Source organism: Ammospiza nelsoni, chromosome 4 (genome assembly GCF_027579445.1).
Source record: "Ammospiza nelsoni isolate bAmmNel1 chromosome 4, bAmmNel1.pri, whole genome shotgun sequence".
NCBI classification, from domain to species: domain Eukaryota; kingdom Metazoa; phylum Chordata; class Aves; order Passeriformes; family Passerellidae; genus Ammospiza; species Ammospiza nelsoni.
Window position 1 is genome coordinate 70,447,554 of NC_080636.1, and position 16,446 is coordinate 70,463,999.

General features: G+C 37.3%; 1 protein-coding gene across 1 annotated transcript in view; it reads right to left on the reverse strand.

Annotated features, from left to right (window-relative positions):
- Positions 1 to 16,446, reverse strand: part of PDGFC (platelet derived growth factor C) — a 122,315-nt gene that overhangs the window by 30,792 nt on the left and 75,077 nt on the right. Inside the window, exon 3 of the mRNA XM_059471376.1 lies at positions 2,623 to 2,803. Coding sequence (XP_059327359.1) covers positions 2,623 to 2,803 — 181 coding nt within the window. The remainder of the gene's footprint in view (positions 1 to 2,622; positions 2,804 to 16,446) is intronic.

Sequence of the window (16,446 nt, forward strand, 5' to 3'; positions counted from 1 at the left end):
TTAGAATCTGAAGACAAGGGTTGCGTTTTTCTTGGGGAACATTCTGCACGTATACAGTATCTGCAATGCTTTTATTCAGTGTCTTCCAATCCCACATCAAACCTCTCTAGAGATGATGTTGGATCCACTGACATTGGAATGGCTGTGAGTCCTTTCTTTAGAGTAACTAAATCCTAGAAATAAAGTAATCAGATCAATAAGACTTCTCCTACTACTTATCAGTGAAAAGTTGGTTTGAAATATAATATACAAAGTGAAAAAAAATTAAACTAAAAAATTATATATATCTACACACACAATAAATTACAGCAGATCTAAACAAAGCCATTTCTCTTGCTCTTTAAAAGACCTGAAAATGTGTCCGGTGCCCCTCTCCGTGTGTGGCCTTCAAATACAGAAACAAGCTTGCACTGTTTTATTTCAGTTTTGCTTCATTTCTCCCCAAACAATCTCTCACTTCTAGTCTACCAGGCATCTCCCCCTTCCCACTACTTGTCAAAAAAAAAGAGAAAAAAAAAAATTAACTGTTTAGGACCAATTCATTGAACTGAATCTCTTAGTGAATTGCAAGAATCATTTAAAATTTAAGCTCATTCCTATAGCTGACCTCTTTTTTGTGGGGATGTGGGAGGAGGGGCTGTAAATTTTATTTTCTCTTGAAAAGCTGGATAAGATAACTATAGTAGTAAAGCAAACTACTCTTTTTTTGGCATTGGTTTTCAATTGCTTTAGGTACAAGAAGAAGGTTTAATCTTGGAACTAGACAATAACTATTTAACTTACAATCTGCTTTCTGAAATGTTTAATTGTATTCTGCATGTCTGAAATGTGCAATTGTATTTTGCATTCTGAAAAAAAACCATTTTTTGTTGAAAATGATCACCGCTCTTTTAGTGGTAAATTTAGAAGTTAACTGATAAGAAGTAGCTATACTGCACATTTTGGGACTCATTCCAAATTCTTATGACAGCAAGTGGGCTGCTCTTGCCCCTTGCATGTGTTAGGTGTAACTATTTTGAACATTTAACCATTTTCTTGTGAGTGCTGGTAATTTGAACTTTCTAACTGGTTTTCCCCATCAGTCTATTTGTACAGCATGACACAAAAATAATTATACGTATACTCCTATTTTCAGGTGCCTTTGTTTAATCTGTTCCACAGAAATGGGATCATGCATGAGTTAGATAGATACACAGCAGGTAGGGTGCAATAGTAGAGCTGTGAAAATGGAATTTGGCACCAGCCCCACAAATAGAGGTATTTGTTGCTTTTCTTTTACCATTTTCTAAAAGGAAACACACTAATTACATTCTGCCCTTGGGTGCACTGATGTTTAAACCTGGCCTTATTTCAAGTTCGAAGACTGACGTTTTCTTTAAAGTTTACCACTATCAGCTCATAACATTCTACTAACTGAAGTTATTCTAACTCATAAAAGAGTGAAATATGCAGATCAAACCTTTAGTCACTCCAGAAGTAGTTCTTCCTTAGGCATAAGTAGTTAAAAATATTTATAGAAAAACAACACACAAATATCTATATATATACACACACAAAAACATTGCGCTCCCACTACACTGACACCATCATCAGCATGCTAAATATATTCTTCTCAATAACTCAAATTTTGCCAATGAGGAGAAGGAGCAAAAATAGCAGAAAAATAAAGCCAGCCAAGTGTATTCTGAGTGAAGCACTATTCAGTGGGGTTACAACATGGATTCTTTTGATCAATTTTTTTTTTTGAGCTTGGAGATATTTTCCACCAACTAAATACCACAGACCACAAGACTACTTAGGAGATTGAATCTGAATTATGAGGAATTTAACAAAAAATATCCTTACACTCTTTAAATATGGAATACCTATTTTTTAAAAAACCTCCTGTTTTCCTCCATTTTAATGTTTCAGGGCATTATCTCACCCTTAAGATTCTGCAAACATTTTTTTGCTATCACAGGTCTTTCATTTCATCAAAACAGTAACAGAAAACTGTTGACATTGAAGTTAGTCACATTTAGACAATGATTAGTTTAATATCTGTGACTTAGAAGCTTTAAGCAACATTCAAGGAAAGTCCAATGTACAGATTACAAGGAAAATGCAGTGAAAAATGAATATTATAGATTGTCTGCTTTGTCTCTATAATAAAATTACCTAGACTCATGAGAACTCTTCTGTTTGGGAACTAGGCATAATCATCAGTTTGAGTATGTCCAACAGCAGCTGACTAATAAGAACATTAATCTCCTCAGTTTCTTTTTTGTAACTTCCCAATCCTCTTTCAACATCACACTGCTGATTCATAAATTGATCTGTCTGATTCTCAAAGCTGGAATTCTTTTTTTTTCCACAGTACAGTATTAGGAATGCAAACATTTTACTGAATTTTCCACACAACCGAGCCCACAATTTCCTAGTTCAAAGTCATCCAGAAAGAATCACAGGAACACTCAGTTAAACACAGAAACAAAATGTACAATTCAGGAAGACAGATTGCACACTGCTATTATTATTAAGAAATAAACAGTAATTAATCTTACCCTATAATAATATTCATTTGAACTACCACTTCAAAGACTTTGTATCCTGAAATGCTTCGATCTGAAATGTGTTACTTACTGGCATAAGAAGTGTATAATGGATGCAGAATCCAGGTTCAGAAGGAAAATATTCGTCAGACACAAATCTTATTCTGATCTGGTTTCCTTTGGAGATTTGTCTGCTTGGCACAGTACTGGAACCACACCAGCGTCCTAGAACTGTGCCGTCACTAGGCTCTTCAACTTCCACAAAGTCATACCTGAACAGTAAAGAAAATAAAATATTTATTTACTGACAAAAATTCTATAAACTTTATAATTTAACCAATAAACTGACTCCACAAATTTTGTTTTTTTAAACACTAAAAGTATGCAGCCAGCTATTTTAAACTTAGCTCCCAAGTTGCTACTGACTTACATACATAATAAAATCATGCAGTGAGGTTAAGAAAATAATAGCAGAGTTAGCATTTTGAAGAGACCCAAGTGTATGGTTTTGCTTCTTGTACAGAAAGCAATTACCACATGTGTGACAGGGCAGAATAAAATCAGAGAAGAAAAAGGCTGTAATTGCCTGAGTGGCACAGTAATTTGTGCTGCAATGTCACCAGCACTACCCTGCATGCCACCAGGGTAAGTTCAGGGGGTTTTTGGTACTGAAAACCTGCTTTCCTGGAACATCAGAGGTGAGTAACTTCCTAAAGGTTAAGTTAGGGCTTAGAGAAACTTGGAAGGAGTTGATGCATATCCCAAGAAGACATTTGTTGAGCAAAGACTTAGACCTCACTGCATGTGAGAAAGAACCTGGTATTTTGGAAATATTGACAAGAAACACATGGGTAGGGAACCTTGAGAGAATGAAACATATTAAGTTTGATTTAGTTTCATTGCTTTTAACATGTGGTCTGTGCTTCCCTGGGGATTGGTGAACAACTTCAACCAGATCTATGGAAGGTAACTAAGACAAGCCAGTCAACCATCAATAAGCTTCAGTGTGCCATACAAAAGCCCTCATTTTCACTGGAAACGTTTAGTGGGTTCCAAGTCATAAAACCATGGAAAGCCACTGCTCTAGAAGGTACATCTGGTTTCAGTGCTGTAACCTGCTTCATGTCAGCTCCCCAGCCGCCCACTGACAGCATAAACACTGAGCATTTCAGCTGCATTCTCCCTGCTGCAGCTTGAATCCCCAGTGGCAGCACAGCCCGGTGGGTTGGGAAGGTGAGTGTGTGCTGGTTAAAGCAGGGCAGGCACTCGGCTGTTTTCAGTTCCAGCTTCCCCAGCCAAGTTTTTACTTTTAAACCACAATTTGTATCCTAAGTATGAGCACAACAATCCTCTGAGAAAGTTTTGAGGTTTCTGATATTTTTATGTCCTCTTGTATGTGCAGGCATATATTAAATACATCTCACATAAATCTAAATTCGTAAATAGCAGAGTCCTTTTCAAGGGTACAAACAGTCCTACCTCTGATGACAGCAAAGGCTCATATTTTAAAAAACATGCACACAAACACACTCTACCAAATATGCCAAACTATAGTTAATGTGAAAATTATTACCTCATAAACATTTTCTACTAAATATTTTGCTGGATTTTTTTTTCAGTAAATCTAATCTTTATAATGATTCCCAGTTCCCTAGTTAGACAGCAGGCAATAAATTCTTGTGTTGCATGTTTGTGCAAGACTGACTAGCATATTTATTATCTCCATTTAAAGGACCACTATTTTTTCCACTTAATTAAAAATGAATGCAATGAATATGCTCATTAACTGTGTTCAAAACCATTACTGCCATGTACCACAGTTTTAAATCTTTGTTGAACTTATGATACTAATTACTTTATGATTATCTTTTTTCCCCCCAAACACAAACTAATTCCTTTAACAGATCCACCAGTGTTTTTACTTTATGATCAAGTATACAACTTATTACAAAGGCAATGTGTACATTAATTGTACTAAGGCCTCAGGGCTCAACACATTTATCAAATTTATTTGGAGCGCTGAGCTTTTTTTCTTTTCAAGATCAGCTTTTGAAATTTCTAAAGATAACCTTTTTATTTTTCAGTTAAGAATATGAAATAATTACCTACCTTTCTGATTTTTAAAGAGTGAAATAAGCTAATATTTACATTTATTGACTTAGGTTTAAGATGTTGAGGGGAGCCAGGGGGCTCAGTGCCTCTGCCTAACTTGCAGTACTTTTTATTGCACTCTTTGGGCTTCTGGTACACCTGAAGTAAAAGAAAAACTCAAATTCCACAATTTTATTCCTAGACCCTTCAAATAAAAGCTAATTAATTCCATTAGTGGAGAGGTAAACTTAAGGGAAATAAGTATCCTGAAAAACCAAATAAAATTCAGCTTGGATAATGACATTTTTAGCCAATAACTTTATTCCTGTCAGTTATCTAAGCTAAATGTGCTACAACAGCCTGCCAAAAAGCCTTCTGTGAGACTAAAATTCCTCTCATCACAGACCTGGATTGATGTCTGAACTTTCTGTAAAAATAACAAAACAAAGCTGTTCAGATGCTCCAGAATTTACATTATTGTACTACGTAATTTTGCAGCTGATGTCACGGGGCTAAGGAGGAGCAGGGACAATAGCACAGCCATAGAAAATTATTTCCCCATCAAGAGAAGCTTGTACTTGAAACACAAGAGAACTAGGATAAATAACCAAAAACTGAGACGCCATTTTACAACTGGGATGGAGTAAGAAAATGTTAAAACGCGTGTTGAACTTACCAACACAGAAACATTCTTTTCTTTGCAATGTCTCTTTAAAAATGGATAAAGAAATGTTCTGATGCTGTATCTGTAGTATTTTTAAAATATTCCTAAGTAAAATTTATGGCAAAAATGCAGTCCAGTCTCCTTTCCTGGGACTAAAGATGCTCTGGCCTTTAGGCAGGATGCCTGCAATGCCTTCTGCTATACCTGCTGCAGAAGTTCTACTCCCCTCCCTGAAGGCCTGGGTGCCTAGAACATGGATTGAATCAACAACCTGAGCAAAGACAATTTACTGGAAAGGAGCAAGGAAGTAACATAAGCAGCTCAAAGCTTCAACAACTTTCCAATCAGGAAATGTTTTTTCCAAGAGTATATGTTTTCCTCTCCTTTATGTTTTTCTGTGGTTTATACTGTCATTTCCTAAACATATTCTGACAGGCTGTTTATCTTGGCTTGAAGTTTTGTGACCTTTCTATGACTTCTCTCTGCCCCCAGAATTCCACAAATATATCAAAAACGTAAGAAGCAAAAATCTACCAGGTAAAACCATTTGCCATATCAGTGGTGTTGGACCTTTCCATGTGTATAGTAGACCTTTCCATGTCCATCCATGCATGGACCTTTCCATGCATGCTAGTCAAAACTCCAGAGGGCCCATTGACACAGTTTGTGACAGGTAAAATTTATTCTTCCTTCCCCTTTTGATTAAAAACAAGTTTCTTTTTCTTTAGTTAAGAAATAAAAAGTTTTTAACAATCCCTAATAATTTTTTTATAGCATTTTGTGGGGCAATGTAATATTTCTAGTCCAACTTGTTTTAAAGCACATAGAATTCTGAGGTTTTCCTGGTTGGCATCGCACACCCACCTGCAGACCCAAAACACCCAAGGTCCTCTGGCAGTTCACCAGACAAACAGTTGTAAAATAGCACTGAAATTATTTGGACAGCTTCAATTTTGGAAACACTGGAAATTATTAAAAACTGTCATAATGAAAATATAACTTTGATATTTTACTAATAAGAATTTTAACACCATCATTCTAAATAAAACTGTACTTCCTTCTTTCATCTCTATTTGAAATAATTTTAATTTCTGCTATTGCAATATTTATATTTCCTATGAAACAAAAGTCTTGGTTTGCATAATTTGTCATAACTGTGCTTTTGTATAGACAGAATTGTGAGGTGCTGGTGGTACCTTATATAGTCTTCACTTCTTAGATCACTTTCAAATCACATCTGTAAGTAATAATATTGCTTTCTGTAAAATAAACATATTTGCCTATAGAGGAAACTAAGGCCAAACATTTAGCTCAACAACATTTTTTTCAAAGCTTGGCAGATTCACGTTTATCTGAGTGGAAAAGGGAACAGTGAAGCATGACACAGGCACTCGGATCCATGGTACCTAATTGCAGCTTTGTTATTCCCTGGAGGCCAATATACAGCAAAGATGTGTGACAGGACAAGAGAAACGCAGAGTTTTTGAGAAAGGGCAGAGGGAAAATAGGAGAACCTCAAGAAGGAAGAAAAGGACAGAGTAGCATGCTGGATTTCAGAGAAAAATTTATTCCAGGTAAGTAACAAGCCTACAGACATAGCAATACAGTAGTAAAAAGAAAAGCATACTCCATCATCCATTCAAGAGGTGGAGAATTTCTTTTTTTAATACAAATACTGTCACTCTCACTGAGACAAAATTACATTTTCCTCAAGCACAAAAGCACAGACCCAAAAGACGCATCACGTGATATTCAAACCAAGTGACACAAAATTTAAGCTATCGGTAATAATGAAACTGCAGGTACTCATGCACTACTTTTCAGATTATGTAACATGAAATTTTAACTCAGGTATTATTTTTTGTTGTCTTATATATCAAGAGTTGTATTATCATTATAGTACAAGGATTCCATATAACCAGAGTTTCATACCTCCTTGATGTTTCTCGCAGGCAGCTCCTCTAAGCACTGACTATTCCTGGTCCTCACAGTAGTCATCTGACTCCAGAGCCCACCAATCCACTCTTTTATAACACTTGTTCTTATTGGCTACTGGTGTGGCCTGTTAAGATCAGGCCTGCTACTAATTTTTAGTAATTGATCCAGCTGCAACTCGTTGGGGGATAAGATTACATTCTATATCACCTTCATTTACCCATACTGTATCCCCCTAAAACTTTTTACTTTACAATGTGACCGGGTCAGGCAGCACAACCACCTAATGCTCAAGTTTGCACGTCTCAGAGGAGCTATTTAATTCCCTTGCCTTTCATATGCATTAATTTACACCACACTCTTCTGCATTTGCTGCCAGACAGAAATATCTGTATTAATGTCAGACAGGTCTGTTTAGTCCAGTCCCCCATTCAGCACAGTAGATACAAGATTCCTGGAATTGACAACCACTAGAAGTGCACAATGGTAAAAGTTAGCTATAAATAATGGCACTTGCCAGATAGGCAGCAGAGAAAAGCAGATTTCCTGGAGGGACTGAAGGAAGATTGCACCTTCACTTAAATGGTGGTGGCTCTGTGACAGCACCAGAAAATACTCCATACAGGGTAAAAGTTCAGTAAAACTATTCTGCTCAATATCACCAGAAATATTTAACTGGGGCTGCTTTGAGTGACACTAAAGCCAGGATACCAGAACAAAACATTTTTCAAAAACTAGACAATACAAAATTTTGATTATTTTAAATATTCCCTCTGGATTTTGTTTTTCCGATATCAATTTCCAAACAAAGTTACCCAGAGTCATTTGACTGCAGCTCCTGAGGCTAACAACGTAGGTGATTTACCCCTAAGACTCACCCTCTTTAGGAGGACTTGGCAGTGTCTTCTCCTGCAATAGGAAATTCCTTTGGATATCATTACAGATCATCCAACAATTAAAAAAGGACTTACAGTCTATGATTTCTGTCATGAAATCATCATGTTTGATGTTTTAACATATAAACAGAGAAAAGATGATGGAACACCCATGATTTGATGAGAAATAAATTTCCATGGTAGTTTCTGTATTTGCTAATCTTACACACACTGTGTCATAACAGTCGCTGGAAAGAAACAACAAACCCAGATATAATCCAAATAAATAACTGATGAGGTCAGTTTTTGTACTCAGAAAATGATGTCTAATTATATACAAACATCACTTCTAGCAGTAGACATCACTTCCAGCCAACGAATGAGCATAAAACCCCCAAGTATCCTGGCATGTCTACATTTTCCATGAAATAAAGATACTCAAGGTATAAACAGAGAACATTTCTAACTGCCATTCCCCAAATATGGATTGTAGTTTCTCTGCCAACCTACTTTGAATACATCTATTTTAGATTATGCAACACTGCGCATTAGGAACTGCCTTATGGAAACACAGATTCATTCACAAATGTTACATAGTTGCCATGGTTCTCCCTGTTTAATCTTTTCTCACACTGATTAATAACAGCCTGAGGCTTCTAACACAACCACACAGCTCTCTCTGTATTTCTACCTTGTTATTTAGAATACACAGGGAAAAAAAAATTTAATCCTTAGATTTCAATTCTCTTCCCTTTCATTCATTGCAAGCCACTTTGATCATAAATATACACTTAACCACACTACAAGTGGAAAGGAAAAACAAGACAGAGTTAAAGCCCCCAAATTCTACTCTTCAAACATTAAAACCCTTTTTATTAAAAGGATACACTGATTGTTTGATTTGGAGAAATTACCTGCTGCATTACCACACTCTAGTCTACCAGAAATATTATCCATTTTCTGTGGGTCAGTACCGTGTGAACATGAGACATACACATTTTGCAAAGCAGCTTTTTTCCCTTGGTGAATGCATTTTTGCACTGCATGCAAAAACAAGAAACCTAAAGAAATGTGTCTCTTCTCCTAAAAACTCCCACTTATATCAAAAGTTTGCTTCAGTGCCAATTAATAAACTGTGTTGCCGAAAACATTTCCCTGATGACTAGGAAGATGACATACAACTTTATCTAAGAAATAAATCCTCATGACTGATATCTAGGTGCACTGATAACACTGATGTTCCTCAACCATGAGCACATGAATGTCCCATAGCCTCTGAAAGTGACATCTGCCTTGTGGGGACAAAGGGACAAGAATGAGAAACTGCAAACTAGCTACATTTGTATATGTACTTCAGGCTCTGAAACAAAAACAATTCTAGCTTGTTCAAACAGCAAGCTTTCAACTATTTAAGCATATATTACACTACTGATATGGATTAAGCACATAAACAAGTAATTTCAGGACTACTGACCCACAGAATTCAGCCTCTGCTACAAACTAATTTATACCCATACAACTTCTATTCATACAGCATTTCAAGCACTTGAATAAGTACCTTATAGAAAGAGACAGTATAATCCTGCAGATCAGAATTGGAGGTAAGAAAAGAAGATGGTTTCCCAAACTCTTTCTTTTAAAACACCGATTGTCAAATTTCTTACAAGCTACTTACACTTACCTTCATTGTATTACAGAATGACAGTATTCCCAATGCCAGTCAGAAATATGTTTAGCTTTTTTTAAACACAGATTAAATTTGGTCCAAAAATGGCCTTTAATGAGTACAACAGACATATAAACCAAATAATGGCATTTCATACCATCACTATTACTTTATATCAAAGAAGAATTTGGGAAAAAGGGCGAGCTTGGAAAAAATGTACACATACAAATAAGTCTGCAAATGATGCTCCAGTCCATGTACTTACTTTGGCCTTTATCTTTAAATACAAAGAATTAAGTTCTGTGTAGATGAAGATCCCAAGGATTTCCAACACTCACTGTTAATATGCTACACTTACCTTTTTCCTACCTGACTAGAGATTCTCCTGTAGTCTTATAAAATACAGTAAATAAAAAAGATTTTCCACAAAGTTACTTGGAAAGGTTACTTTTCAAGGACTAAAGATGGGTAACATTTACAAGAAACCCTTTCCTGTACCATTTCACCTCCAACTGTCTACTTTGTGCTATTCAGTGGGCCTCCTTAGTATTCGGCACCGGTTATGAACTAAATAATAACACACACAACAAAAAATGGTAATTGGACAAAGTATTTTACTGTTTTGTACAGCAGTACTTCTATTATTTGCTTTGTCTTCTGCTATGCAAGCCATTACCTGACTTATAATTATTATTATTGTTATGTTACAATAAAACATTGTGTGGAAATGAACACCAAAGTTCAGGGTGTCCTGCTGCACTGGACGCTACACACTCCAAAGCACTTTTGCCTTCATAAAGATGCAGCTGCTGTCTCTCCTCACAGAGTGAATCAGCTTAATAAGTATCCTGCACTGTACAGTACTTCACATTCCAGATTTTGAAGAACTAAATGCCTCACCAAATTTTTCCCAGGACTCCTCTGTAAAGTCTGGTATATTTTATCTTGGGAAATACAGCAATCATAATAAATCACATGTTCCTACTGTACAGATCAACATTTTGTAGAACACCAAAACTCTAATGGACCTTAGAGTTCCCATTTACAGCCAAGTCTGTAAAGCACTATTTCTAAGCCACTGTAATATTTCTTCCACTACTCACACTGTTCACAGTGGTCAATGTATCTGTTCCAGCTTCTATGAATCCACACACACATATTATTGTTTTTCAAGCAGCATTAGAAATATTTATGCTAGTATCCCAATGAGTAATTTCTTTTTTATGTACTCTCCAAGATATTCCAGGATATAAATCCTGGAATGCAGCAATGGCTCCAGTCAATCATGTGCAAACTACTGGCTAAGCAATATTCAAAAGTATAGTTTTTGCTGAAAAAAAACCCATAAGGTGTGTAAGGGGCATTTTTATCAATGTGAAGATTCTGCCAGGGCTGCTTCCCTTCCCCTCAAGCAGCCTCTGATATTAGAACACCGTGGCATGCCTGGCTAAGTTCCTCACATTCCCTCCCCCTCCTCCTGCCTACTTCAGGGGAGGCTGGGGCTCTATCTATGTTCATTTAAATGAAAATACCTTTATTTTCTCTAGCTCACAATAACATATGGCCTCTTGGCAGCTACACCTGCACACAGGAATTACCAATCCAGGACAGAGCAGTTCTCACAAAGTCTGATATCCCCTTCAGGACAGGCTAGTAATTGCTACTCAAACAGAGGGTGAAAACACCCTGTAATGTAACAGACCAGAGCATGAGCCAGAAAAAAAATGTATTCCCCATCCTAGCAGGAGATCACTTTTCACCTAAGGAGTGTAAGAAGTTTGCTCTCACTTCAGTTTTACTAGTTAAAAATTGATGGTCATAAAATTATGCAAATCTATTTTCAGTCCAGCCACAGTATGTGAATCAAAGACTAGTCTGAAGAGATATGTCTTAATAATCGGTGCTACAGTGCTGGTCTCCCTCTTCACATGCTACTTCAGAAAATGAGATGATCTAGTAATTTTGTCTTATAAAACCCCTATAATACTCCCATATGACCACCTAATATTTTTTACAATAATGCATCTTTCTTTCCACAGTTTCTGATGCACTTGCATCTTCTCAGACGTCCTGATGATCAGACTGATGTAAATTGCATTACATCTTACTTCTACTTTATCCTAATGGAGCATCATTGAGTGCAACACTGGATTGTTATTAACTTGTCTGGCTGAAAATATTTGCTCGTAACGCTGTCTGACTACAATTGCATGTGAAAAACATAAACATACTTTGTTAAAATGTTGATTATACACTTAAAGAAGCAAAGACAGCATTTAGGAAACGGGCAGGTGGAGAAAGGTAAAAGAAATAGCTGCACAACAGGTGAAGAAACACACTGTCCATCTAGGAACGGCAGAGCTGGAATGTCTGCTATTCCTGTTTAATCCTGCTTTTACACCTGATGGTGAGTCTAATATTGTAACTGCACTTAGACTTCCAGTAATCAGAAAACATCAGGAAGGGAGTGTATGCTATGCTTAAACTGACATATTTAGACACTACACGGGGTAACTTTAGACTGTTTTGCTGGTCCTGACTCTGCAGCTTGCAGAGTCATATTGTCAGGGGCTAAACTGGGCCTCATCAGATACCAAAGGTGGCTGCAGGGTCTGTCTGTGTCCCTGAGCTCAGGTGGTGGTGGCTCACAGTAGTTCCTCTGCCCCTGCAAGCAGAGATTTACTTCTGTATTTTAATTAGTGGTAGGGTGAGAGCCGGAGAACTCCATCAATAACAACTGCTGCCAGAACACCCTAGAAAGAAGCAAGACCCATCAGTTCCACATCCACATTCAAAGAAAAGAACTTCAATCTCCACCATTAGAAACACTGCCAACAACGGTAACATAAAACAATTTCAGAAGCAATAAATTAGGATTAGGGTCGTTTATAAAAATATTTTGATCATGGGGGCACAGTTTACTTTATTCAAACTGCTTGCTCGAGATTGAGAGGACCAGGAAGAAATTTTAAGAAGTCTAAATTTTTTTTAAGTCAATGACTGTAGTCTGTGGTGTGAAAAAGGAGGAAGGGATTATGTCAAATGCCCACTTATCAGCAATCGTTCTTCTACACACTCATCCAGGCTGTGAAAACAGGTGTCAAATTACTTCCAAAATAATATCTATTATAGTGTCCTCTAGAAACAGTGGATACTAAAAATGAATGCTGCATTTACAGAAATTAAGGGAAAAGGAAGTGGGTGGGCGAGAATGCAGTCTCTTGGTTTGTGCAGAGTGCCCTTCTGATCACATCACCTGTGCTCTGCTGTCCTCCCATTCCACCCAGAGAAGCATCCTTCCCTTTTCCTTTCTTATGTTTCATTCTGATTTGCTTAGAGAATACAATTTTGCAGCTTTAAGTCCTTTCTGTACAATAGAAGAGTTTACTCTTCTTGAAGCCTCAGAAATGTGTGTTACAGAGTAGCCTCAGTTATAATCACACTGAGCTTTGCTTTCCTGATTTATTTTTATCCTCTTTTATTGCCTGTGATATCTGCTTTGTCACACTTATAAATCTCCTATCATGAGAATGGTATTAAGCAGCTTTTAATAAGCAGTAGAGAACCCGAAAGAAAGGATATACTTCTGATTCTGTGATACTGTACACACCTCTGCCACACTGGGAACAGTGGACAGCAGCTAAACCAAAAGAACCAAAAGGATGGGACCAGCTGAAAGATGAGTTAATGTTTGAACTATGTGGAATTTTTTTCTGGAATAATGCAATATCCAAAAGGAAGATATTTCTAAAAAAAAAAAAAAAAACACAAATAAACCAAACCACCAAAACCCAAGACCCACTATAGCTCTGATCAATGAAATCAGAATAGAGAAGAAACAGATCCAGATATTTCTTTTTATGAAAAAAATCCACTTAATTTTTCTTTAAAACACTAAGAAAGCAGGAAGCATAAGTTTGTTGGATTCTTCATTAGAATTCTATTCATTAAACTGAAATAATATTGTTACATTGCAACTCACATGAGAGAAATAACTTTTCTAGTATAAAACTATTTTCTTTACATATAAAAGAAGAATTTTTAGATAATCAGAGGACTCTGCTCCTAAGTCAATATAACTTCTAACAAATTTTCATCTCCATCCCCATTCTTATACATTTAGCATCCAAACTTCTCTTGCATTAGCACTACTTTTTAGTTCTCTTGCAAATGGATCGAACAATTAAAAATCAAAACCATAAAAAACCACTCCACAAACATCAGAAGAAATTACTCCATCAGCCTACATTGAGATAAGTTTTATGTAATTTTCTACACACTGTTCCCAAAATGCCACCTTTCTGCCACTGATAAAACATTAATGCTGCTACAAAGGACTTCAGATTAAATTAGGTACTTCATGCTAATTCTCTGCCATCAGTATTTCAATTAAACCAAGACACTTGAATGCTAGAACTCATCCCAACCATTTAAATTATATGTCCCCCTTTCAGACTTTGAATAAAAATTATTAACAAGTTATTTATGTGTTGGGAAAAAAATTAAATGTTTTGTATTGAGGAATGAGAGTTCATATGCTTTTTATAACCCGGTATACTACTGAATCATTCATTTCCAAATGGATCTGAGTCACAGAACAGAGTTATAATAAATTTTAACTCAGTTATTTTTGCAGAAGTTACAGCCATTTATGAGACACTTCAGTATGACTGATATGTAGAGTCACCTAAACAGAGCCCAGCCCACCCACATATCAAATCTCACAGAATTACAGAATATTCTGAGTTGGAAGAGACCCACAAAGGTCATAGAGTCCAACTCCTGGCCCTGCACAGGATCATCCCCAAGAGTCACATCCTGTGCCTGAGAGCATTGTCCAAACACTTACTGAACTCTGTCAGGCTTGTGCTGTGACCACTTCCCTGGGGAGCTGTTCCAGTGCCCAAACACCCTCTGGGTGAAGAACCTTTTCCTAATGTCCAACCTAAACCTCCCCTGACACAGCTTCAGGCCATTCCCTCGGGTCCCATGGCTGGTCACCACAGAGAGAGATCAGCGTCTGCACCTCTTCTGCTCACGAGGAAGTTGTAACTGCAATGAGGTCTCCTCTTCTCCAGGCTGAACAGACCAAGTGACCTCAGCTGCTCTGCACGCAGCTTCCCCTCCAGAGCCTTCCCCATCCTTGTGGCCCTCTTCTGCACACTCATTAATAGCTTTTTTTTTTTTTTTATATTGTGTCACCCAAAACTGCCACAATGTTCAAGGTGAGGCTGTCCCAGCTCAGAGCAGAGCAGGACAATCCCCTCCCTGGCCCAGCTGTGATGCTGTGCCTGATGCCCCCCAGGACAGGGCTGGCCCTCCTGGCTGCCAGGGCACCATGACTCAGGTTTAACTTTGACCAGCATCCCCAGCCCCCTTTCCACGGCACTGCTCTCCAGCATGCCATTCCCAGGTCTTCTGTACACCCAGAGTTGCCCCACCTCAGGTGCAGAATCCAGCACTTGCCCTTGTTGAACATCAAATCATTGGAGATTATCTCATAAAAAAGCAGGTGGTTAAAATCAAACATACTGTAGTACTAAGGCAACAGCTGTAAGAAAAGAATTTCAAGGGTTAGTGTTCGCTATAACTTTCACATCTGCTTTCAGGATTCTGTGGGTTTTAGTACTCAATGTTTTGGAGGTTTTCCCAGTTTGAAGCCTTAAAATTCCTGGGGACTCATTTCTGAATTCTCAAATAAAGGTGGCAGCAGCAACCCCTTCATCTTCAGAAATATGTGAGGAAGCAGTAAAAATCCCAGAAGCCCAGCTACTTAGCAACATGAGTCACCATGAACATTGTCTGCATCAATTCCACTTTAAATACAGAGTTCACTGAAAGGTCCTTATCCAGTTATTCAAAGCCAACTTGAACTTTGTACTTACTCAGGAGATAACTTCACCCTCTGAAACCACAGTCAATGAGAAGAACTTAACACTGATAGTAAAGTCAGCCCATCAACTGTGTCCAGAAAACAATTTTCTTGGGACCTAGACTTTGATAAGGAACTTGTTGCCCTTAAAAGCCCCAGAAGTAATACTTACTTATGTGAAGAGATATTTCTTTCACAAATCTGTGCTTGATATTGGTGTGGTCTTCACACATACACTAACATTGACTCTACAATGCACCAAGGTAGAACAGGAAAAACAACCTGCCCTAGGGGATAATATCAGCATCATTTTCTTCTATTCAGAAGAAACTCTTCAGAACTCAGGAGTTTCTTCTGAATAGAATAAAATGATGCTGATATTATCCTTTCATGCATGCACACTCTTGATGCTTCAAGGTGCTTCCATACAAAGGAGCAAAACAGAAGCAAAATTTTTTTACTGAAGCGTTAGAGAGTCACGCATGCATATTTTACTCACATATTAGACACTGTAATAATAACAAGAAACAAAGTTCCATATGGTGCAAGTAACTCACTGTGTCTTATATTACACAGAAAGGTCTGTTTGGAAAATTACATAAAAAAATGTTCAGTCTTTTTATTGTGTTTACTGTAAATTATCACTGTCTAGCAGTCATTTGAAACAAATTATGCAAAAAAAAAGGTAAAAAAGACTGCTAAGCAAACATTTTCCTTTTTCACAGCCACAGAAGAAAGACAGTGTGTGTGTATGTTTCCTCTTTAATACACCTTTTTCTGTGTTGTCAGACTAAGTCAAATCTTCTAATTCT